The 24,763-nt window shown below is 43.5% G+C and overlaps 1 protein-coding gene across 1 annotated transcript in view; it reads right to left on the bottom strand.

Annotated features, from left to right (window-relative positions):
- Positions 1-19,477, bottom strand: part of PSMB7 (proteasome 20S subunit beta 7) — a 55,146-nt gene extending 35,669 nt beyond the window's left edge. The window contains exons 1-5 of the mRNA XM_081150952.1: positions 19,389-19,477; positions 18,857-18,950; positions 18,135-18,232; positions 16,495-16,635; positions 11,918-12,033 (exon numbers count right to left, since the gene is read on the bottom strand). Of these exons, the coding sequence (XP_081007078.1) occupies positions 11,918-12,033; positions 16,495-16,635; positions 18,135-18,232; positions 18,857-18,950; positions 19,389-19,450 (511 nt within the window). The 5' untranslated portion in view covers positions 19,451-19,477. The remainder of the gene's footprint in view (positions 1-11,917; positions 12,034-16,494; positions 16,636-18,134; positions 18,233-18,856; positions 18,951-19,388) is intronic.
- Between the last annotated feature and the right edge of the window lie 5,286 nt (positions 19,478-24,763).

Raw genomic sequence — 24,763 nt, 5'->3', positions numbered from 1 at the left:
TTTTATAGCTTCATTAAAGTGCTAAATTAAACAACAATTTCTAGAAACTATGTTATCAGACATACTGAAGAAACAATAAAAGACTGAAATAAATTTCTAAAACCTGCTGCTCTAAGTCAAACTCTAGGAAGGATCTGAAAGCCAGCAGGTAGAAATTTGCTTTAAAGTCTATTTATTGAGGCCTTTTAGGCCCCGGACCTGACCTCAGTGGTGTATTTCCCGCATTTTACAGACAAGGAAACCGAGGCTCAGCCAGTTAAAAGGCAATATAGTAAATAAGCAGTGGAGCCAAGGGTCAAACCTAGGTCTTGTGGCTCTTAACTCCCTTTCAGAAGGGCAACTTTCAACTCATTCCTTAAAACAAACCATGTGAGGGTGGTTGGGAGACTTGAACAAGACGACATGTGTAAAGCAGAATACGTGGCACATAGTAAAAACTACTGTAAGTACTCTAAGACAAGGTCCCAAACCTCCAAGAGCTATTTTATACAATCATTCTCAGCAAGTCACAGGGTTGACAGCTATACTGGAAACAGAGGTGTTCAAAATCTCTTCTCTCAAAGTCATGAAGTTCTGAGAACCAGCAGGAAATGGATTTCTACTGCTTTTCCTCAAATCAATTTAACCAGATCTTTTCAGGACAAAAAAAAAAGCTGCTCCTTCAGCTAAGGAGGGGTCCATTGTAAGTACCCATGGACCTGTTTGGCACTGTGGCCTGCCAAGGTGTAAGATGCATGCAGCAGTAAAAGAGACACACAGAACTTTGTAATCCATCAGTGTCAGCCGGCCCCGACAGAGTGCTTACTCACACTTGCTCATTGTTAGTCCACTGGCCACTCATCCTGGGTGAAATTTGGTGCTTTCCACAGCCCATGGATTGGGATCATTTTTCACTCTGTTCCTGTCTACAGGTGTTGCTGCTTGCTCTGGAGGCCAACACTGCCAATGTGTGAAGAGCTGATTTATGAATACAGGACAATGTTGGTGCCAGAGGACCATGTTCAGCCACTAGAGAGCAGTGGAGCACCTCTTATGGTTCCAAGAAAACTCAGACACCGCTTAAAGTGGTTTAATTGTATGCATGCATTTCATTATAAGTCTTGGCCAAAAGATTCCAGGCGAGGCAGGCCAAGCAATCAGACAATCTTGCATGGGTTGCTGAAATCCAGATTTGTCCTTTGTCAGCACAAACAGTTTAATTTGATGCTTTCACTCCTGAGTAAGCACTGAGTATTACACTTAACCCCCCCCATGAGGGGAAGAATGCTTCCTTTTCAGCAGCAAACGTACCTCAATGTCAGAGAGTCTATCTTTCTTTCCCAATGAATAGAAAAATATTCCCCTTAATATGCTTAGAAATAGATGTTTAACAATATTTTCACTCAAAATTAATTTCTCAAAAAAGGTAGTTCCTTTTCTAAACATAATGTAGTCAAAAAGGAGTTAAATTTTACTCTAAGTAAATAATTTTAAACACCACTTGAAGGGAACAGGGATTTTTCTTATAATTGCAAGTGCAACGTCTCACGTTCTAAACACTTACTCTTAAGAAAAGACTAACAATCAGGACATCCACGCCTAAAATGGAAAAGTTTTTATTTTATTAATGTATTTTAATGAAATGCCATGAGATACGAGGACAGAAAATTGTTCACCTAACCATATGTTTAAAGGCTAAGACAGACGATGAAAATTACCTTAAGATATGCCTCTCTCTTTTTTTACAAAAAAGTTTTTATTGATTTTTTACAGAGAGAAGAAGGGAGGAGAGAGAGACAGAAACATCGATGGGAGAGAGAGACATCGATTGGCTGCCTCCTGCAAGAGCCCGCAACCCAAGCTTGTGCCCTGACTGGGAATTGAACCAGTGACCTCTTGGTTCATAGGTCGACGCCCAACCACTGAGCCATGCAGGCTGGGCAAAATATGCCTCTCTTAAGCAGTTTCCCACAGCAGCAGGCCCTGCTCTCCCTCAGCAAGCACTCTGCTGGGCGCAGGGCACACACTTCCCCTCCTGTGGCACGAGCTCAAGGCAGTCTAAGCTGACAGGTCTTTCAAAGGCATCCTTTCCTCTGGTCCACATTCCAAAATAACTTCCCAAACTGCACGTTATTCCACTTTGCCGGTTTTTTCCAAGTTGTCATTTCCCTCAGAACACTCAAGGGCAAAGGACCACAGAGTTTAATAATTTATAGTCTTAATCATAAGTAAAGGTTTATCTTGTCCACAGAGCCTGTGTGCAAACAATAAGAAATCCTACTTACTGAAAAAAAATGTGTAAAACCCTGTTACATATATTTTCTCATTTAATTCATCTGTGGATGCTATTATCTCCATTTCATAGACGGAAAAAAATAAAGTTCAGAGAGGTGAAAGAATCTACCCAAAGTCACACAGCTAGTAATGGCAGATCTGGCTGAAAGCAAATCCCTAGTTCTAAGTACTCTGCAGTGAAAAGTCTTCTGATGCATAAAATGACTTTCCACTTATCTCTCCAATAAGAAAGTAAAAGAACGTCAAGACTTAGTTTATGAGAGTATAAAGGCACTTTTCTGTAGCAGGGCCAATTCTGAAAAAAGAGCAGGTAGACAGGAATTAGTTACCTCACTCCCTCTGAGGTAGGGTTTGAAAACAAAGGACTGAATTTAACTGTTCTGAAACATAGTCCTAGCAAGGGCTTTTACTTGGTTGTAGACTAAGGACTGAACTCAAGTCAGAAAAGACTTCACGGCAAATGTCAGAGCAGAAAAAACAGGAAGACTAGCACCCTACACGTTAATTCCAATACCTCACCATTTTACCTACAATAGACATTCAACATTTTTATGCAGAATCAAGAACAAAGTCCACTCTAATTAGACGAGATTAAGAACTGGCAAGGGCCAGCTATATTCCATGCCAGTATGTAACGTGATGAATTTTACGAGTAAATATTTTCTCATTCCCTAATAAAATGGCACCATCTATTGGCTTAGTACCACCTCTGCAGCAACCAGGAATCAAGATGCACAAGTCAGTTTTCATGGGCTTTGGTTCCCTGTTGTTTAATTCCTGGCATTCCATAGCAGCATACGTTTTAAAATATAAAATCCATGCACTGCACATTTTAAATCTTCTGAAATGCATCTTATACTAATCAAAGCAGGAAAAACTGCCAGAGAAATCCTAGTACACAGTCCTGCACACAGAGAATATGTTAGCACTAAAATTATCAAAACACCATACACCAAACATCTATGCTGCGTTACATGAAGATTTTGACATATGGTATCCCACTTAATCCTCACATTTTCTAGGGGACAGCTTCTCGAACCACCATTTTTCAGAAAAACATAAATGCTCATACTCAAAAGCTAATGTTGGACTTAGATTTGAACCCAGCTGGACTCCAAAGACCAGCTCTTTTCACTGTCCCACACTACCTCAAAACACGAAGAGCAGCACCTGTTCACACACAAAATGACACTGCAGCATCCTAACAGCCCTGGGGGCTTCCCAAGTCAAAAACAATCTGCTTGTTTATCGAAATGAGGGGCTTGAGGTTCAGAATGGTTAGGGGACTAGCCCCGGTCAAGCAGGACTGGGACTGAAGCCAGGGCTTCTATCTCTTTTTCTAGGATTACAGGTTATACCTCAGGTGGTTACAGAAAGCCCACTCTGAGTAGTCACCAACTATATGGACAAAGCTCCCACCAGAATGGGGTTCCCTCCACTGCACAGCCCCTGACTCACAGACAGCAGGGGCCAGGGCTCACTCCAGTGCTGACAGAGACACAGGCTTGTGGAACCTGCTGCAGAGTCACATGGCCCATAAAAATCAGGAAAAGGATTTCCAACAATACTAGAGCCATGAAGTCCACACGCCCTCTGAGAAGCTCTCATGTAGGCCTACAAACTAAATACAGTGCTGCAGAGTTCACATCTGATCTGAGAGTTGAAAATGAATGTGGAAAAATATTTGCCATCTTCTAGTGCACTAATTTTATACAGCACAGGAGCATTTTCAAAATCAAGTCATGTGGTGATATCAAAATGTCTGCACAAAGGTTGCACTTCAGTGTAAAAACAGATAAAATGGCAGGCCTGCATTCCCTGCCGATGTTCTTATGTTCCAGCTTAATTTCTGAGACTCTTTTTTGCCCACAAGGTGAGACTTCTGTATGTTTAGTATTCTGTCCCAAATCTTTTTAATCACTAGGGGGCTCTATAAACTGGGACTTAAGAGGTACGTTCCATTAATTAGGAAACTGTATAACCAGTTTATCTGGAGATCAAATTTTACCTGAATGGCCCTGACAGTGGCCAAAGTCGTCCCTAATGGTGCATACCAATGTTTACTCCTTAAGTCAGAATTCCTAAATTGTCCAAGGACCTCATTTCCAGGAATGTCATGCTTGAAATTTTGTTCATGTTAATTCTCTATGTGAATAAGTGGGCAAAAACAAAAATGTTATATACCTTGCCAATGCTGCTACAGGAACACTGCCAACCTAATAGCAAAAGATGGTCCCCAGGCTTCTCCTGACACCACTTCAGTTTGCCTAATAAAGGAAAGCTGGCAAGTTGAAAGAATAAGCTAATTAATCTGAGAATTAAAAGAACCCACATTTTGTCTATAAAAAAATAAAACCATAACCCTTTCCCCTTAGTGGAAAGAAAAGTCAAAGAATCTTGCCCAGCTTTCAACAATCACACTAATCGATCACCTGCAATTTCTTGCAAACTATGCTCTTAAAAAAGAAATAATTAAATAAAACCTAAGGGGCCCCTGTTTTTTTGAAAATAAACCAAATCACATTCGGTCTGGACCACATGCCACACACCACTCACAGCAATAACACAGGCAAGAGGGAACAGTTGCAGAGAATGAGGTCCCATCCCACAGCATGCACCTCCCGGCTGGGTGACCTCAGCATACCTTTGTCAGCCTCAACTCCTCATTTGTAAGATGGGGATAACAGCACCCACCTCACAGTCTTGCAAAAATTAAATCAGTAAAGCATCTCAGGACACTGCTAGATGCGTACTGCTCTCATGGTCAACATCACATCCATAAGAAAGGTTTTAGGACTGAAGCTGCCCAAGGGCCACAGCGCACAGGGTGTGATACACTGTCCTCCTCAGCGAGCCCTGGGGAGGCGAGCCCTCGAGAGGAGGCTCCTGGGCTCTGCTCAGAGCTGCGCCAGCACGTTCAAGACGCGCGGCGAGACAGGTGTCTTCCAGTCGATGTAAATTAAGAGTAGCCTTCGGGCGCCTGGCTAGACGCCAATGCAGGCCCATGGGTAGACAGAATTTGGACACCCTTGTCTTACGGGTAATTTGTAGCTTCCAGCTCTTACTGTCAAATCACTCAGATAAAAAAATATTAATTACAAAGATTTTTTTTATTTCTTATAATAAAAAAACATAATTTAACTAAAGCTTGAGAATTGACATGAAATATTCATTTTCTCACTAAGCTACATTTATGAAAAGCCTCAATCCACAGTGAATGTCAATGCTCCGTGGGAACCTTTCACTTAGGAGGGCCCTCTGTTTTACCTATAGTTTGAGATTTGGTTTATAGCTCGCCCAAAATCAATAACACGGATTAAAACAAAGTCCACCAAATTTTGGGAATTCTGGGAGTCTCTCTCAAAATCCAGCTCCCCAGCCCCTCGGGGAAAAAAGAGAAGGAAAAAAAGAACAAAAAATAACACTAACAGGAGACCGCCTTCATTAGGAAGAAAGGCAGTGCTGCACAGCCACTACCATAGGCAAAGACGCACACAAACCACTAAAGGTGAACAGTGGCCAAAAGGGACCAAAAGAGAAACACAGATGAGCCCGGGCAGAACAAAGTCTGTATTTTCTTTCACATTCTCGGGTAAAGGGGTCCTCTTCCAATGAACTTGGATTAGGAAAAAATAAAAATAAAAGTCATGCTGTCCTGGGGTGGTATAAGGTTGTGTATAATTTTTTAAATTTTCCTCTGATACTATAAAGCTGTTTCAGTAAATACTGTGTTTAATATGCAAGATGGAGAATCTGCACATAGAGCAGTCGAAAGCATGCAAGACAAATAAACACCCTTCTGGAATTTGTACAAATATTTTCAGTATTTAGAAGCATGGCTTAATAGCTTAAGGAAGTAAAATCTGTAAGACGATCAAACCAAAGCAGTGTGTTGTATTGGGCTTGCCTAAGCTAGAAACAAGGGTTCAAATCCCAGCTTTGCCATTTACAGGCAGAGCAATAAGAGGCAAGTTACTAAATCTCTCGTTTAAGTTTCAGATTTTTCATCAATAAAATGGCAATGACAGCATCCTTTCTATAGAATTTTAACTGAAAATAATGTGACAGTACCAGCATCCTGTGGCACAGAGACACTCCATAATGTACTTTAAATTTAAACTAATACTAAGCTTTAAAAAGAAAAAAAAGAACCCATCACACATGCAATCCCTTGCGCTAACCTGGGGTCACACAAATGGAACACAGTGTAAACCAACTCTATTCCAGGGGTGCTGTAAACTGCCAGTTCACAAACAATAAACAGCAGCTAAGGCTTCTAAAGCTAAGTTTCAATCATTTTTTGGCACAAACGAGTCAAGAGTATCAGAAAATTAATTCACCATCAAATATTCACAGTCACACACAGGACTCTGGAAGTAAAACACAAATTCTACTCTCTGAGATCAATTTTTCACAGGGGCAGGAGGGACAGGGCTAGGGAAAGGGTAATACGGACAGTGTTAGAATCCTGGAACCCTGTTTCACACCAAATACCCTGAGGGGCGCGTACTAACTCAGCCTGGGCAGCCCCATGCAGTGGCTTCCTGCTAGACCCAGAGTGAGGAGGAGGACCGCCCGGGCAGGTCTCTGATGGCAGCACCGCAGCAGTGGGGTGTGGCAGCCAGCTCAGGGAGGCAAGGGGGCCTGTTGTACAGGTGGAGGAGCGGAAAAAAGACCTAGAGCCCAACTGGGAGGGAGGTGGCCTCAGGTGAAGGAGTTACTCCAACGCTGCGGTCAAGAGCCAGGAAGGGACCGGCACTGAGGAACACAGGAGAGGACAAATGACAGAGACCTGGAATCAAGCCTAATGGTCGGATGGTTTCTGAGTGATCTCCGTAATGTCAGTGGCCATCCCTACTGCCACTGGACCCGTCCACACCCTCAACATTTCTGGCCAGATGTAATCTCCCTCCAACCCTCCAGATACCCCCATGCCAACCTTCCTCCCAATAGCTGTCACACAGCTCTTTCTAACAAGCAAATCTTACCCTGTCATTCCTTGCTGGAAAACATTAGATGAAAACCTCCAGGACAAAATCAAGACAACTCACCTTCTATCATAGGGACCCTCTCTGACCTAGCTTTCCAGCCTTGCCTCTGTTCCCTCCTCCTGAATGAACATCCATGTCTTTGTTTCTGCTGCACCCCCTGCAGGGAACACTCCTCCCACCCTATGCACCTGTCTCGCCCATCCAGCAAACTCTGTCTGGCCTTTCAGTTCCTTGACCATAGGGCCTGAAAAGTCCTTCCCGTGGGGTAGGAACTCCGGCCAATTCATACTTATCATCCAGGTCTCAGCTTGTGTTATTTCTTCCCATCTTTCACCTATCAAACTGGCAAGAGTACCACGTACTGGTGAGGTTGTCAGAGAAAGGCATTCTCATATTCTCTTGATAGGAGTAGAAACTACTGCAATCGTTTTGGAAGGCAATTTGGCAATAGCTCTCAAAAGGTAAAACACACTGTATGGCCATCTGTCACTTTTTTGGGCTGGCGAGAAGCTGTACTTCCTTCCTACATCTGGGGAACCCCACCACTGTATGGGGGGTAACTGAGCATCACCAATCAGAAGCACTCACCCTCCCTTACAAGGAGCTATCTGGTGGTGGACGAGGTGGCAGGAAGACTGGGTTCCCGAGGCAGCGAGGGCAGCGAAGTGAGCAGTGAGCAGGGGCCCAGCAGCGCGGCCTGGAGTATTCTGTACTCGCCTGCCCTGACCCTCCTGCAGCATGAGTTTTGATATTGTTGTTGGCCTCCAAACCAGTTCTTGCCTTCCCGGCTAGTCAGTGAGCCACATACTATCCTTTAAAAAAATTCTTCCTTTCTTTTCCTTAAATCATCCAGTGATTCCACTGCCTACAATCCAGAAAGGCCACTACAAGAAATTTATCTGAATATGCCTGTGTATGTATTTATACAGGTACATCAAGGCACATTTGTTGCAAAAATCTGAAAACCAAAAATCCATCAATGGGAAAATGGGTTGGTAATTCATGGTACAGCCATATAATGCAAGTCTATGAAGCTGTTATTACAGGCATGATACAGAGCCACATGGGCTGACACAAAACTTCTTCAAAACAAGTTAACAGTCAGGGAACAGTATGTACAGTATGACTTCATTTGTGTATTTTTAATAGGGACAGAGAAACAGATCATAGAGAACAGAGATATATGAAGATGTATCACAAAACATTTTCTAGAAAAAAACGACAAGAAACTCTTAACAGTGGTTACTCTGGAGAAGGGATATGAAATAAGAGACTTATTTTTCATGTAATATTTTTCCCACTTGAACGTTCTGTCATGTTTGCAAATTACTTCAATTAGAAAATGTTCTAATGTCACTTGCTCAGTAAGGACCTCCCAAACATCCATTACCCATATACTCCTTCCCCTTCTTCTCTTCTTACTGTGCTTTTCCTCCAGGGCACTTAGCCCAGAACATTCTTTTAGAATGAGTATTTTCTGTTTAATTCCTGTCTCCCACATGAAGCTACAAGCTCTGAGGGCAGGTGCTGTGTGGACCACTATATTCCCAGCATCCTGCACAGGGCCTAACATATAGTAGATACTAAACAAGTATCTGGTAAATGAATGAATCTTCTTTTAAGATTCAGCTCAAGTGAGGTGAAGCTTTTCCTGAAATCCTCCAGTTTAGATGTGACCCTTCCTCCCTTGGGCCTCCAGTGGCTTCTGTACTCACTGCCCTTGTCAGTTCATACATCTGTCTCCGCCATTACATGGAGAGTATGGGGAGGGCAAGAATCACGCATTCGCCTCTACCTGTGGAGCCTGCTCCAGGACCTTTACCCACAAGGCCCTCAAGAAATAGTTGATAAATAAGTAGATGGACAAACTAAACCTCGAAGTAACAATTTACTCACATATTAAAATCGGGTGTTACTGATGGTCTTGCCCTTCTGAATCTGGTCTCTCGTGATAGCAAAACCAGACTGTGTGGAGTAATGACTTCTGAACAGGGTTAGTGTGCTATAAACTGAGTTGTGGAACCCTAACCCTGGTATTACACTAGACTTGGAGAGATGAGAGACCACTGTCAGCCAGGACAGAGCACAAAGTGGGGTTGCAGGAATGAAATGAGCAGACACAAACCTGCCTGACTACGCACTTTCAGCAACTTTTCCTAAATTCAGGATTATGCTCATAAGACAAATTACTACCGTTCATAAGCAAAGGAAACCAATTCAGCTGTTCCCATCTTAAAAATAAAACTGCCTCCTATCAATTTTAAATTTCCAAAAATTGATGATTTCATCAAGGTGATGTAAGAAAACACCCTAAAGGATTTAACGGTGGAGGCTTATGGTTCCTGCTATTTACTCTCAAATGGTTCCACATACAAAAAAATTAATAATGTGTGAGAGAGAACCACCGTGGTAAAATGTTAATAACTGACAAATCTAAGTAAAGGGTATACAGGGCTGTGCACTGTTCTTTCCTGCAAGCGTGAAATTTTTGAAGTAAAAAAAGAAGAAATGAAAGTACTTAATAGAAAAAGCTAGTCCACTTTTACATTTAAAAGCATTAGATGAGGAGAAATAGTAATTTGATGGAGATAACAAATACATTTGAATTAAGCAATTCAAAACAATTGTAAAATTACTGGATGTTTATTTTAAAATAATTACAAAGATTCATCCATATGACATCCAGGGGTAAATCATTCTCCCCACAAACACAACAGGGAACAGCTGTTGTATAAAAACCTTCTAAGAGGCTAGATAACACAATGGAATAGCAACGTCTCAAACTGGCAATGTCCAAACTATTCACGATGGCAGTGCTCCTAGCTCTGCAGAGCCAAAATGTAAAAGATCGAAAATGTAACAGGTTAAAAAAAACAGCAGGAAAAACACCAGGTACACAGAACCTGTTCAGATTTCTGGATCTGTACAATTTTTTAAAATGTTTTTATCAATATTTTAGAGAGAGAGGGAGGAGAGAAACATTGATGAGAGAGTAACATCGATAGGCAGCCTCCTGCATGCCCCTACTGGGGATTGAGCCTGCAGCCCAGGCACGTGCCCTGGCGGGGAACTGAGCTGCTGACGTCGCGGTGCCTGGGATGACGTTCAACCACCTGAGCCCCACTGAACAGTACTGGACCTATACAATTTTTTTTTTTTAATCTTCTCTCGAGGATATTTTTTTCCATTACTTTTCGGGGGGGGGGAGAAAAACATCGATGTGAGAGAGGCACAACAATTGGTTGCCTCCTGCTTGCAAGCTGACTGGGGCCAGGGATTGAGCCTGCAACCGAGGTATGTGCCCTTGGCCGGAATCAAACCCGGGACCCTTTAGTCCTCAGGCCGATGCTCTAACCACTGAGCCAAACTGGCTAGGGCATGGACCCATACAATTTGACTCAGAAATTTAACATAAAATTTAGGGCTTACAAACCCCAAATCTTCTTAATTTTATCACTTTTTTTTTTTGGTCATCACAAATTATACTCTTGCCCCAGCTGGGTGGCTCAGTTGGTTGGAGCATCATCCCATATACCAAAAAGGCTTTTTGTTTGTTTAATATACCTTTATTGATTTCAGAGAGAGGAAGGGAGGGGGAGTGAAAGAGATGGAAACATCAACGACGAGAGAGTCACTGATTGGCCTCCTCCTGCACACCCCACACTGGGATCAAGCCCACAACCCAGGCATGTGCCCTGACTGGGAATCCAACCTGGATCTCCTAGATCATAGGCCGATGCCCACCTGCTGAGCCACACCCAGCTGGGCACCAAAAACGATTTTTAGTTCGATTCCTGGTCAGGGCACATACCTAGGTTGTGGGTTCAGTCCCGGGTCAAGGTATGTACGGGAAGTGACTGATCAATGTCTCTCTCTAATTAATAAAAAATATATCCTTGAGTGAAGATTAAAAATAGATATACACACACACACATATGTATACACATATGCGGCGCACACACACACACACACACACACACACACACACTCTCTTATCTAGCACTTACAGCTAAAATACAAATGTAGAAAGCTAATCTAAAAAGAGTAACTCCTACCCTGGCCAGTTTGGCCTCCATTCCAGCTTTCTCTCTGCCCAGAAGGCTCTTCCACTCAAACTCTCCTTTTCATGAGACCTACCTTGGAACTTCCTATTTAACACTGAAGTCTGTCTTCCATCCCAACACTCCCAACTCCCCTTCCCTGCATTAATTTTAACTTTTGTCTTGAGATAGTTTTAAATTCACTTGCAGATGTAAGAACTAACACACTGAGTTGTCATATATCCTTGACCCAGTTTCCCCCAAATGTAACATCTTACATAAATGTAGCACAGTATTATTCAAATTACTTTTTCTCCTAGTATTTATCATTAGAAAGTGATATTTATAATAGCTGTTGTTACTGTCTATCCACTCCACAAAAATATAAACTCCTTGCAAGCAAGAACCTTTATCAAAATTTTGTTCACTGTTATATCCCAAGCACATAGAACAGAGACGACCCTGTAGGAAGAAGTCAATGAATTCAATACATATCTGTAGAATGAACCATTTTACTGTACTGCCTCCTCTAACAGGAACTAGATCAGTTCTTTAAGAGGTCATCTTGGTAAATAAGAGGATTCTGAAACATCAGGGAAACATTACACTCACCCATGGTGACATAAGGCAACTTATCAGTTGATCCATGAGGATAGATGCTGTAGAGGTGAGGTCCAGTAACATCTATGCCCCCCAAAACTAGGGCTGCACCAATGTAACCTTGATACCTGGTGATCAGAGTATGCATAAGAAAAAAAAATGAGTCTACATTGCATCACTGTAACTTAACCAAAAGTATATGAGATGTCAGAAAACAAAAAGCTTTCCTTATACTGTCACTGTTTCACTAAGTGGTTACAGCTTTGATGGGAACAAAATAGGGAATGGAATGAACTTCAGTTGAACATCTACTATCAGCCAATAAAAACTGTAAATTGTGAGATAATCCACATTCTTTATTTCATCTCAGTCTCACAACTCCCTTTAAAGGAGGGCTGGTTCTATATTCTCAATTCAGGGAAGAGAAAACCAACCCAAAGACATTAAGTGCTTGCCCAATGTCTCAAAGCCAAGCTTGGCTTACTTTAAAAATTATCGACACCCTTCCCATCACACCTTTTTGTGATCAGCAGATAAGCTCCCTTCCAAGTTAACATGAGGAGTTGCTAAACTCAAGCTGTTCAAATTATCAACCTCACCACAGCCTAAAAGGAAAATGGCTAATGTCAAAACACCTTCCCCCTGAATAAACCCACAAAAGTATAATAATAAATATATAGATATGAGCTCGTGAGTAAAAAAGAAAACTATTTCATCACTCAGGGAAGTGAATAATGAAATTACTCCATGATGGCCTATAAAACCCACTGCTACCACCCACAGGACAAAGCTATACCTCTCAGGAACATGAACGGAAATATGTTTTCCCCCCCACCCCACCTCACCTATTTAATTATGCACATATTTGTTCCCTTGGACCCTTTACTTGGCTGGTTTTCTACTTCTATAAATTGCATTCCCTGTATTTGGTTCAATTATTTGCCATTAGAATTACTATGCTCAGTAACATGCTGGATTTAAAGTTCTCCACCGTGAGCCTTTAGCCCTTCAGGAAGAAAAAGGAAACCAACACATGCTGAATTTGCCTAATGATCATAATTATTAAAACTGATATAAATAAACTAACACAAGAAGCAATCATACTTTTAGACTGTTTGAGAGAGCTACCCATCAGGAAGTGCTCTAGGTAAAGTGAATAGTCAAGTCCAATATTTCCCATGTCCCCTGATTACCAAATTGTTATTTCAGAAAGAATCTTCTATTTATAAGTGAAAAACTAAAAAGCAGGAAAGGATTTCAGAAGCGCCTCAAGAAGGAAGGGCCCAGCACGGCCGGGCGTGGCTCAGCGGTTGAGCGTCCACCTAGGATCCAGGAGATCGGGGTTCGATTCCCGGTCAGGGCACATGCCCAGGTTGCGGGCTCGATCAATGACTCTCTCATCACTGATGTTTCTATCTCTCTCTCCCTCTCCTTTCCTCTCTCTGAAATCAATAAAGATATATTTTTTAAAAAAAAAAGAAGAAGAAGGAAGGGCCCAGACAGAGGAAGAAAGTGGCCCTAAGGCATATGAACTAGCAGCAAGGTCAAGACTACATTCCATGGCTTTAGAATGAGAAGCCAGAATCACAAGACCCACCACTCCCACCCCAGTCCAGTACTTGATCCACAATACCAACTGCCTATCAAACAGGGTGTTTAAAGTCAATAATAATCAGCTAGTTCCCTTCCAAGCTAAAACACAGTACTTTTTTTTTATGCTTTTAAGAGTCCAAGATATTGAAATTATTGAAATCCTTAAAAATTGATCCAGAAATTCTACTTCTAGGACTCTAACTCTAAGGATGTAATAGAAGAAATACACAGAAATGAATTCACAAGAATAGTTTACTGCAGTACTGTTTGATGCTTAAAAAAAAGGAAATAGTTAGAGGGAGAATTGGCTAACCTGATACACTTTACAACAGAAAACTACACAATCATTAAAAACTGTGCTACATTTTCTCATCCACTACTGATGATAGTGCAACTTAGTACAATCTTTCTCAGGATAGTTTCCGCAATATGCATCAAAGTGTTAACTACCCATACCTTTCACCCAGCAATTCCACTTCCAGAAATTTAGTTTAGAATATAGTCTGAGGAATTAATCACAAGTACCTAAAGGGATCTATGTTCCAAAGGGTTCGCAGAATACCTTATAATGCTTAAATACCTTGAAACAAGCAACATCATTAATGTTCAAAAATTGGGTAGCAGAATGGAATTCTATTATACCACCAAAAATGATGCAATGATTCTTAAACTTTTATGGGTCACATACCCTTTCGAAAAACTTACTGAAATTGTGGAACCCTACCTCATAACAAGTGTATAGACAAAAGTTTTTTACGATTTCAGGAGGGTTACAGGTCTCTACAACTCCTCTATGGACTCAAGGTAAAAACTCTGGATGCTGAGTTCTTCTACTGATGGGAACAATACTAACAGCAAGAAGAGTACACCTTGCACTCTTTTTCAGCCTCTGAATTTTATGGGGATCTAATTGTGTACCAGGCCCTGTACTAGGTATTGTCATAAGCCTTGCTTCTAAAGTCAAATCCTATACTTTTTCCCTTATACAACTGAATCATTTTATGTAACTCAACAAAAATGTCAGAAGACATAAAGGACCATAATTATTCTGGTTTAAAATTTTTAATGTTCCTCTTAAAATTTTTATAAAATTTAATTTTTACAAAGTATGTTAAACTAAAAATAATAAAACACTGAAAAGAGAATTTAGAATTCCTAAAACATTCTAAAGAGATTAACAGAAACATCTGCTAGATTTAGCTAAATGCTTAAAATGACACTGCAAGGAATCTTAAAATAGTCTATTTACTGCAATTTTACAGGTTCAAAAATTGTTTTAAATGTAATGCACCATACAAACCACCGGAGGGAGCTTTGTATTTAAAATCAAATCAAAATTACAAATGTCTTCAGAAATTTTCTTTAATCTGGCGGACATGGGGTTTTTTTTTTACTGACTTTAAAGAGAGAGGAAGAGAGAGAGAGAGAGAGAAACATCGATCAGTTACCTCCCACATGCAACCCTAGCGGGGACTGAACCCACAACCTAGGTATGTGCCCTGATTGGGAAACAAACTAGCATCCTTTCAGTGCAAGGGGATGGCGCTCCAACCAACTGAGCCACATGGGCCAGGGCTCTTCAGAAATCTTGACCACACTGTACTGGGAGAACTGATTTGATAGTTGATAATTCTCTAGGTTAGGATGATGATCATGTACATAAATAAATGGAAATCACTGACATAAGAGCTCATACAGCCAGAGCAGAAATTAGATGGGTATGACTAGGCTTCCTGCCCATAGGACTGATAAGTCCCGGTCACCTCACCAGTAAAATGGGAACTATACCACTGTTGCTGCAGAGGTTTGCGACATTAAACCTCATATCCACTTACTGAGAGTCTAGAGGCCATGCCAGATGCAGAGATGAAGGCCTGCAAATGTATAGGAAGGCAAGGTCCAGGCAGAAAGGAAAGGGAAGTGAACCAGGTAGGGACTGACAGACCAGACACAGGCCCCCACTTCTCACGGCAACATCTGACACCCAGTTCCAGAAGATTACTGCCATGTGTTACCCCACCCTCTCTGATTTTTTTTCAAAAGCATCCAGAAATCCAGATTTTTCATTCAAATCTCCCAGTTTATAATTAGTGGCCACTATTTAAAAAAAACAAAAAACAACACTATGTGACCCAAATAAAATTTCTCTACAAGCTGAATATGACCTCTGAGTTGCCTGTTTACAATCTTTGCTTTCTTTCCTGCTCTCCTTTGTCACAGGCCTGAATGCAGCTGCTGCTTGGGGCAGAGATAAAGAAAATGTTTTGTGTATCAATAAAGGTCTCTGGTCAACCCAGAAAGAAAAAAAAAAGATATCACGATGTACACATTCTACAAAGGAAAAGAGAGAAAATTTGTGAAAGGTAAGGCAGGTCCCCAAAGAAGCCAGTATTCTACCCCAAGACTAAATATCCAGGCTATTTCCACTATAGTATACTGCCTCAAGTGAAGGTCAGGTCAGGCAAGTGACTTCACCTCTTTAGGCCTCAATCTGTTCACATATAAACTGGAGGAGCCTGGACCTCAGAATTAAAAGGATAAAATGAGATCACTGCACAAGCACTTAGCACAGGACCTGGCACAAAGAGATAAACATTGGTTAATATCAATGTTACCATTTTTTCATTTCATTGTTTGTTCCCCTTGACAGACGAGGAAAAAAAACAATGTTCACAAGATGAACTCCTCAAAGGTTCCTTCCAGCTCTAACTTTCTTCCTATGAAAAGGTCTTTTTGAACCAGTAATATCCCTATGCCTGAGGAAATGACTCAACTGGTCACATGTCATTTACTCACTGAAAAAAGCAACAGACTCCATAAATTCATATTCAATATCAAAAGCCTTATGAAATTAAAATGGCTTTTTAGTAACAATTGATTTCTAAAATAAAATGTGGACTTCTGAATACTTTTTCTCTAGCTTCCAGGCTTCCCTTGTCTACAAATCCAAGACATGAGAAAAAGATACTATAGAAATCCTCATCCTGGAACCTTACCTGAAAAGCATCTGCTTCAGCATCCGATTGGCCGTCACAACTCTGGGAAGGCGGCCAGTGGAGAGGGAGTGGAGCTCCAAGTTGGAAGAAATGAGCTGGGTTGTCATATCTGTGTCTGCAGCTGTCCCAGCACCACAACAACTAAAAAACACGATGAGAAACTTAGCTGAAATTCAATTACCAGAGGGCTCAATTAGAAGTAGTTTCTTGGATAACATCCATGAAGTTCAGGTACGTAAAGAGATGTTTCTGAGTATATCTGCACTGTAACTGCTCTGTCTAATCAAATTTAAATAAACATAAAATTGACAATATGCATCTAATTATATGCAAATATATTTTCTGTGGCACAATGAGACATTTAAAATCATTAGTTTCTGGGCTCCTAAAAAAGTGCATGTTTTACTAATCCTATAAATACATCCAACTTGCACGAAAGAGCAAGGCATGTTAAAACTCTTGCTATTTAACATTTACCAAGTATTTACTACCAAGTACCAGTGCTAAGTGCTGGGAATAAAGAAAATATGACAGCCGTAGCACCTGATTTCAAAGTTGAGTGGAGATGACACAGGTAAACAAAAATTATACCTTGTATAATACAATACAGTAGCACAGGTACCAATGTTAAGGGAAACTGAAGGAAAGAGCAATTAATTTTGATCTTTGAGAAGAGGTTTCATATGAGCTGAACTTGGAAGAATAAAATAAAAACACTGTATAAGCAGAGAAGAGGAAAGGGTATTTCTAAGCAGAGGGGCTGGGATAAGCACAGGTGAAATAGCTTGGAGACCAGGAGAATAGGGACATGAAGGAAATAGGGACCGTCAGGTACAGCTAGAGCAGTGGGTGATGGCAGCTAAATCGGCTGAAAAGATCAACTTTTTGTGAGATTGTGCAAGGCCTTAAACAACTTCGACTTTGTCCTGAAAGCAGTGTAAACATGTAAAAAGTCTCTTGAAAAGTTTTTAAAAAGGAACGTAATTAGATTTGTGTTTTACAAAATCCAATATGACCGAGGAATGAACAATAGAGATGAAGTAGGAACCAGAGGCAGAGAAGCCAAAGTGACAACTGTGAAAGTCCAGCTAAGAAAAAAATCTGAACGAAGACCTCAGCAGAGGGAAGGACAGAAGAGAATGGTTTCAAGGAGCACAATGACCCCTAGCCAGCTTGGCTCAGTGGTTAGAGCATCAGCCCACAGACTGAAGGGTCCTGGGTTCGATTCCAGCCAAGGGCATGTACCTCAGTTGCAGGCTCAATCCCTGGCCCAGGTCAGGACGAGTCAGGAGGCAACCAATCGATATGTCTCTCACATTGATGTTTCTCTCTCTCTCTCTCTCCCCCCACTTCCACTCTCTCTGAAAAGCAATAGAAAAAAATTTCCTTGGATGAGGATTTAAAAAAAAGAGGAGGGGGCACATAGAAGGCAGACCAGGCACCAACTGAATGGAAGACTAAAGCAAAGAGAGGACTTGAGAATGACTTGCTTAGGTGACAAGTGGATAAAAATGCCATTTAAGGGAGACAGAAAGAAAATGCAGAATGAACAACAGGTTTTAGGGAGAAACATAGTAAATTCAATTTTACCCCTGAAATGTTTAAAAATATAAAAGCTATTCAAGCTAATCAATACTTACTAAATGTTAGGAGATATGAAGTGTATCTTTGAACAGTTCTTGTCAGCAACAACCATTCCTTCAGTTGCCCTTGTATCTGCTCCAAGTACTATGCCATCCTATTTTTAAAAAATATATAAATTTATAAACAATCTTACATATTAAACCACAGCTCTCTACTCTAGTTTAGGGAAAACAATGTTGGTCATCCACTGCCCCCACAAACATCCAACCATCGCCCCTCCCGGCAAAAAAAAAACCCCTACCAAAAATATTATGCTATACTTTCAGAATTCAAGAAAAGGCTTGTTAACAAATGTTACTGGTTGAATCCTGAGTAGGTGGTAGGAATTATCATTCCTGTTTTCCAGTGAGGCTCAGAGATTCAATGAATTCCTTACAAATCAGAGATACTATGGGAAAAGACTGAATTAGGATGCAGAAACCCTCCCATTAAAAATCAACAGACCTGTCTGACCCCAAGCCTTGTGTTCTCCCACTACACCCTCCTGCCTTCTAAAACAGTAACTTAAGACAGAAAAGTAAATTGGCATCCTGTTAAAAACTCTGCAAAGTGAGAAAATAATATAAATAGTGCTAAGCACACAAAACCTCACAGAGTCTCTCCTAAAGGACCTTTTCCTGATGTGCTCTGTGGCATGTGCCCTCCCCGACACAGCCCAGAGAAGGAAAAGAGGCCTGGGTTCACGTGTAACAGCTACTTTCCGCCCGTCCCGGCTTACCCTATAGACCACCCCCGCGATGGTCGTGCCTGTTTTCCGGGCCGCTGGAAGCTTGTACCCTTTCTTTGCAAAATCGGCTTCCAAGACGGCATTTCTAAGAGCAAATAAGAGAATAAAGCGTTGACGGGCAGGACCACATTGCGCCGCACTGGCAGAAAGAGTACGTGATAGGGAAATCGGGGAAAAAGAACCTACTATTCACTTTCACGCCCAGCTGTTCACTCCATCCCCCTTGCCAATATCAGGACTATTGTCCCGTTTTTTCAGCAGAGAGAGCCTCAGAGAGGGGCGGCACCTCGCCTAAGGAGCCGGAGACGGAGGATGTCCAAGTGCGCTGGGAAAGTGGGAGAGCAGACCCGGCCTCAGGAGAAACCCACGCTCAGGCCGATTCCCCTGAGTCACACGGGCCGCGGCCCAGAGGCCGCGCCGCTCACCCTTGCTTTGGACTTCCCGGACCAGACCGTGGCCCAGCGCAGACTCCGGCCCCGCACTCCCGATCCCACCCCGAACACGGCCCCGGGAAGGATCGCACCTGCGGCAGTTATCAAAAGAAAAACCTCCAACCGGTGGCTGATACACTGACACAGCCGCCATCTTCCCAAGAAAGTACTTCCGGGCCGGGGGCGGGATCAAACAAAAAGAGCCGAGTACTTCCGGCGCTGCTGGCGACCCGGGCTGTAGGGGCGGGGCTCGCTCCGTGCTAGGGCGATTGATCTTAGAGTTGCGAGTTCCTAGAGAAGCCCGGAGGTGTTTGGAGTATATCACCCCAAGTGGAGTGGAGGAGAAACTGACGACAGAGCAGGGAAAGGACGTGTCCCAAGGCGGACGCACCGGAGACCAGGCCTTCTGCCAGCCGTTTGTGCTGTTAATTAGGTTGCATGGGGCTTCAGAGACAGGCACGCCCAGGTTCCAGACACAGCCCCACCACCTCCTTGCACTGAGCAAGTCCTATCAACTCTGAATGTTTCCTCTGCTGTCAGGCGGAGATAATAGCTACCTCAAAAGGCTGCTGTGAGTTGAATAAGAAGCACACGAAAAGATGATCAGCATTACTAATCATTAGGAAATGCAAATCAAAACCACAATTCAATACCACTGCACGCCCACTAGGATATTATAATCAAAAAGACATAGTAATAAGTGTTGACAAGGATACGGAGCAATGAGATCCCTCATAAATGGCTGGTGGGAATGTAAAATGGCGCAACTGCTTCAGAAAACAACTGGGCAGTTCCTCAAAAAGTTAAACATAGACCCAGGATTCCTCTCTTATGCATATAGCCAAGAGAATTAAAAACATGTTCACAAAAACATACACAAATATTCATAACAACATTATCCATAACAGCCAAGTAATAGAGACAACCCAAATGTTCGTCAACTGACGAATAGATAAACAAAATGTGGTACACATCCATACTGCAGAATATTATTCAACCATAAAAAGGAATGAGGCATTGATACATACTACACAATAGGGATGAATCTTGAAAACATGGTGCTAAGTGAAAGAAAGCCAGGCATAAAAAGCCACATATAGCATGGTTCCATTTCTATTAAATGTCCTTATTAGACAAATCCATACAGCCAGAAAGTAGATTAGTGGTTGCTAGGAGATGGGGGGGTGACTATTATGGGTACAAAGTCTCTTTGGGGGATGATGAAAACGTTCTAGAATTACACAGAGGTAATGGTTGTACAACCTAGTGAATACACTAGAAACCACTGAACTGCACATTTTTAAAAAGTGAATTTTGTTATGTCAATTTTATTTAAATTTTGTAAAGGCTGCTGTGGGAATTGAAAAATATACATGGAAAGCATCCACCCTGGCACATAGCAGCTTCTAAATAAATAGCTATTGTTGTTAATACATTTATTTCATCCTGCCAATAACCCTAAGAGGTAGCTATGTAATTCGACTCATTTTAATGATAGAAATTAAGGTTCATCAAAGTGAAGTAACTTGCTCAAATTTGCATAGCAAGTAAATGGCAGCTTCAATAACTGTGGGATGAATTAATTTATTCACTCAGCAGATATTTATTGAGCACCTACTATATGTCAGACATGTTTTTAGGTATGAATGAATGAATGAATGAATGGCATCTCAATCACCTAGAACCAGTGTCTGTCACAACTATGCGTTCAATAAATATTTGTCAAAGGTTAACTTCCCTTTCATTACTTCTCTGGGTCTTTGGTATGAAATAAGGAAAATAAACCTCACCTACCTGCCTCCACAGGAATCTACTGATGAAAAAAGTTTGAGCAGCTCCTGTGTCACCAACTCTCTACTTTGGTGAATATAAAAAGTAAAAAGACTTGGACTCTGCTCTGGACTTCCTGATGAGAGAGACTCAACTTCATAAGACCTAGACAGGACAGCCCGGAGAAGAGGGAAGTCCCCAGTGTGCTAAGGGCCAGTGGAAAGGGCGTGGGGTGGGGTAGGGAGATTCTGCAGAAGCCTAGAGGTTCAGAAGGACAGAGTGTGAACTCATGGGATGAGAAAGCAGGAGGGACAGACACAGCAATGGTTTGGGGTATGGAACAAACGAAACCAAATAAAAACCCTGAGGACTCATTGTCTTCAGGAACCAGTGATGAGTCTGATGCAGGTGCCAGGAAGGGAAGCAGAGCAGCCTGCAGCCCCCAGAGAGTGGTGGTGGGACCCCTTTGTCCTGCCATAGAGCTGGAGGAGGCAGCGAAGGATGTGGAAATAATTTGTGCCCCTGGGGCATTTCTCAACTGGTTCTCTTTGGTATGGTTTTCACACCCTGACTGAGCTGAGGAGGTGGCATTGCCTGTCTATGGCCTCTGGAGGTCGCCCAATAGAGGCAGTCAGAGCCCAGCAGAGGGCGACAGAGAGCCTCCAGGCAACAGAGGCCTGGACCTTGAGAGGCGGAGCCCAAGGCCAAGCAAACTCCAGTCAGCCTGGGGCAGCCAGGGCTTTGGCACCTCCAGTGTGTGGAGGGCAACTCTAGGTCCCAGAGCTCAGTGACACCTGCTTCAGCCTCCCTGTCCAAAATGACTGCTGCCCCTGGGGACTTCGGTCCAGCCGGAATGCCCTCCCCAGGGCCTGGACACAGTCCCATTAATCTCTAGCAGTACAACCAAACCCAGTGGCCAGTAAAGCCACCGCTTCTGCTGTGGATTTGGCTGTGTGACCTCAGGGGAGTCATCAGGCTCTCTGTGCCTCAGTTCCTAATAATACAGTAACAACCAACATTGCTTGAGAGCACCCAGTGTCCTGAGGTCTGTCCTCTCATGATTGTCCTGGGCACTTAGAATATGCCAGACACTAGGAAACAGGTGATCGAGAGACAGACCCAGTGCCTGCCCTCAGGGACCTAGCAGTGCCTAAGGACCATGCAGCACCACTTTATAGATGAGGGAAATGAGGCCAACAGGTAAAGTCATTGGCTCAAGGTCACACAGCTATTAAGTGGCAGAATCAAAATTCAAACTATGCCCCTCCAGCCCCTGACCAGACACAGCACCACTTCCCCCAACCCCTGATAATTCTGGCCCAGCTAGAACCCAAGTTCCCGTGTTCCCTGGGGCTTTGGCAAAGCAAAAACAAGGTTTCCTTCTTGAGGATTCTCACCCCAGCTGGGCTAGTTCCCAGCCATGCCCTCGCAGGCTGGTCTCTTCATCTACCTTCATCTCAATCTTCTCTTTTGTAAAATGAGAGAACATTACAGTTTCCCTTACCTCGTGGGCACCAAATGAGAGCATGCAGTGTACACTGTAAAGCCATTCATTCATTCATTCGCTCATTCGTTCATTCAGTCATCCAATCATCCAGTATTTACTAAGCCCCTCTTTGGTGCTGGGCTCTGTGCCAACTCTGTGCCAAATCATAGCCTTGACAGGTGCTGGTCTGGGAACTGTACCTCCAGTTCACTGTGCCTAGTGCCCTAAGGGACATGTACCAGAGCACAGCCAAGAAAGAACTCCTGAGTAAGCCTGAGGCAGCAGGGTGGCGCCCAGAAGACAGGAGTTAGCACGGAGACCAGGCGACCAGAGGGTGCCTCAGCCTGCATTTTCCAAGGGCCTGGCAAGCACCTTCCCCCAACCTGCAGGCTGCTAGGAACCCAGCACGGGATAGGCCCCCGAAGGCTCATCCACCCTCTGTCAGGATACACACACATCGGGGGGTGCCCCCCACAAGAAGACTTGGCCATCTTCCCATTGCAGGAAAAGCAGCCCATGATGCTCCCGGTTGCTAAGGCAACTGAGCCCTTGTTTTTCCTTCTTCATAAATAATCTATAAATAGACAGGGCAAACCTGGGCGCCTTCCTTTGCATGAATTAGAGCAGCTGCTCCAGGCTCCAGGGCCCCTGGCACCGCACCGAGGTGCCAAGCCTCGATGCACACAGGCCACAGCGACACCGCAATGCAGCGCCAGTGGGAGGGCACAAAGTGTGGGTTCCCGCCACCAGCTCCAGACTCTCCCGGGCACTTAGCGGATTCTGGGGCCCTGCTGAGACCCACGGGATCCCAGTCACTGTAAGCAGGGCCTGGGATGGGCGTTTACCCCCAGGACATGAGAGGAGCCCTGAGTTGGCCAACCCCAGCTGATGGTGCAGGGGAGCGAACATCCTTCCTCCTTCCTCCCTCCTCCTTCCTCTCCAGGCCTGTGCAGTCACAAGGAAATCATGAGAACGCCTCCCACTTCCATAGCCCTTCAGAGTTTACAAATGCTTTCCCCAGTGATCCCAATAATCACTACCTTCATGATTTTTGTGGTCCGGGATCCAATCAAGGATCACACACTGAATACAGTTGTCCCTAAAAAGTTCAGCAAGCACCTCCTAAAAGCAAGGGCATTCGCCTATAAAATTACAATACTGTTATCACATTGAGGAAATTTCCCATGGGTTCAGTGTTATTATCCGATACCCAGTCCACACTCAAATGTCCCCAATATCATCTTTAGCATTTTTGTGATTCAGGATCCCAGCAGCCCCACCCCCACCCGCGCCACTGGAATCTGCGCCGTGACTCTTCAGGCTCCTTCAGCCCGGGCAGCCTCCAGGCTTTTTCCCATCTTTTCATGAGGAGGCCAGCCCAGCTGTGTGCATTTATCTGACGATTTGGGCAGGAGCACCTCATACGTCATGCTGTGTCCTTCTCAGGGCACCCCATCAGGGGGCACGTGACATTGGCTTGTCCTGATATTAGTGAGGGGTTAAGTTTAATCTTTTGGGTAAATTGGTGCCTGTCATCTTTCTCCATCTGTAAAGGTATCTTTTTCTCATTGTGATTAAAAAGTAACACGTGGGTGATTCTCCGAGACTGCACATGTCCTGTTCCCCGTGGTGACAGCACCCACTTGGTGACTTCTGCCCGAATCAATGGCTATGAGGTCGACTGGAAGATGCCGTTTTCTGCTTCTCACTCCCTCTTGGGTGGCTCTCTTCTCTAAGGAAGAGCTTTCCCTTATCCTGCGCCCTCTGCTTTTTAAATTATTTTAATTCAAGGATTCTTCTTTTATTCTCTATTACAACCCATTCTTGCTGTTAATCATTTTGATCTCCAGTTGTCCCAAATTTGGCCACTGGGTTTCTTTCAAACTGGCCCCCAGTGTGAGTTCTTCGCTTTCGGGCGCAATAAGATGCCCGCGCATGGAGCGGGGCACTTGCGGGGTCCACGCAGCCTCGCGGGCCACAGGAGCGACCCCTCACCCAGCCCTGGGGGGGGGGGGCAGGCGACCAGCAGGCCGCGAGGGGCAGCGGGGCAGGCGGGCCCCCCGAGTCCTCTGCCTAGAAGAACCCCCGGCCCAGCCGTAATTCACGGAGACGGCGCCAGCCTGCTTGGGCACCTCGCTGCCATCTCCGGCCACTTGCCCACGGAAGGGTACCAGTGAGGGCGCGGAGATGAAGAAGAGCTGAGCTGCGCTC

The sequence above is a fragment of the Miniopterus schreibersii genome (assembly GCF_964146895.1).
Source record: "Miniopterus schreibersii genome assembly, chromosome: 11".
NCBI lineage: Eukaryota > Metazoa > Chordata > Mammalia > Chiroptera > Miniopteridae > Miniopterus > Miniopterus schreibersii.
This window is presented reverse-complemented; position numbering and strand designations above follow the sequence as displayed.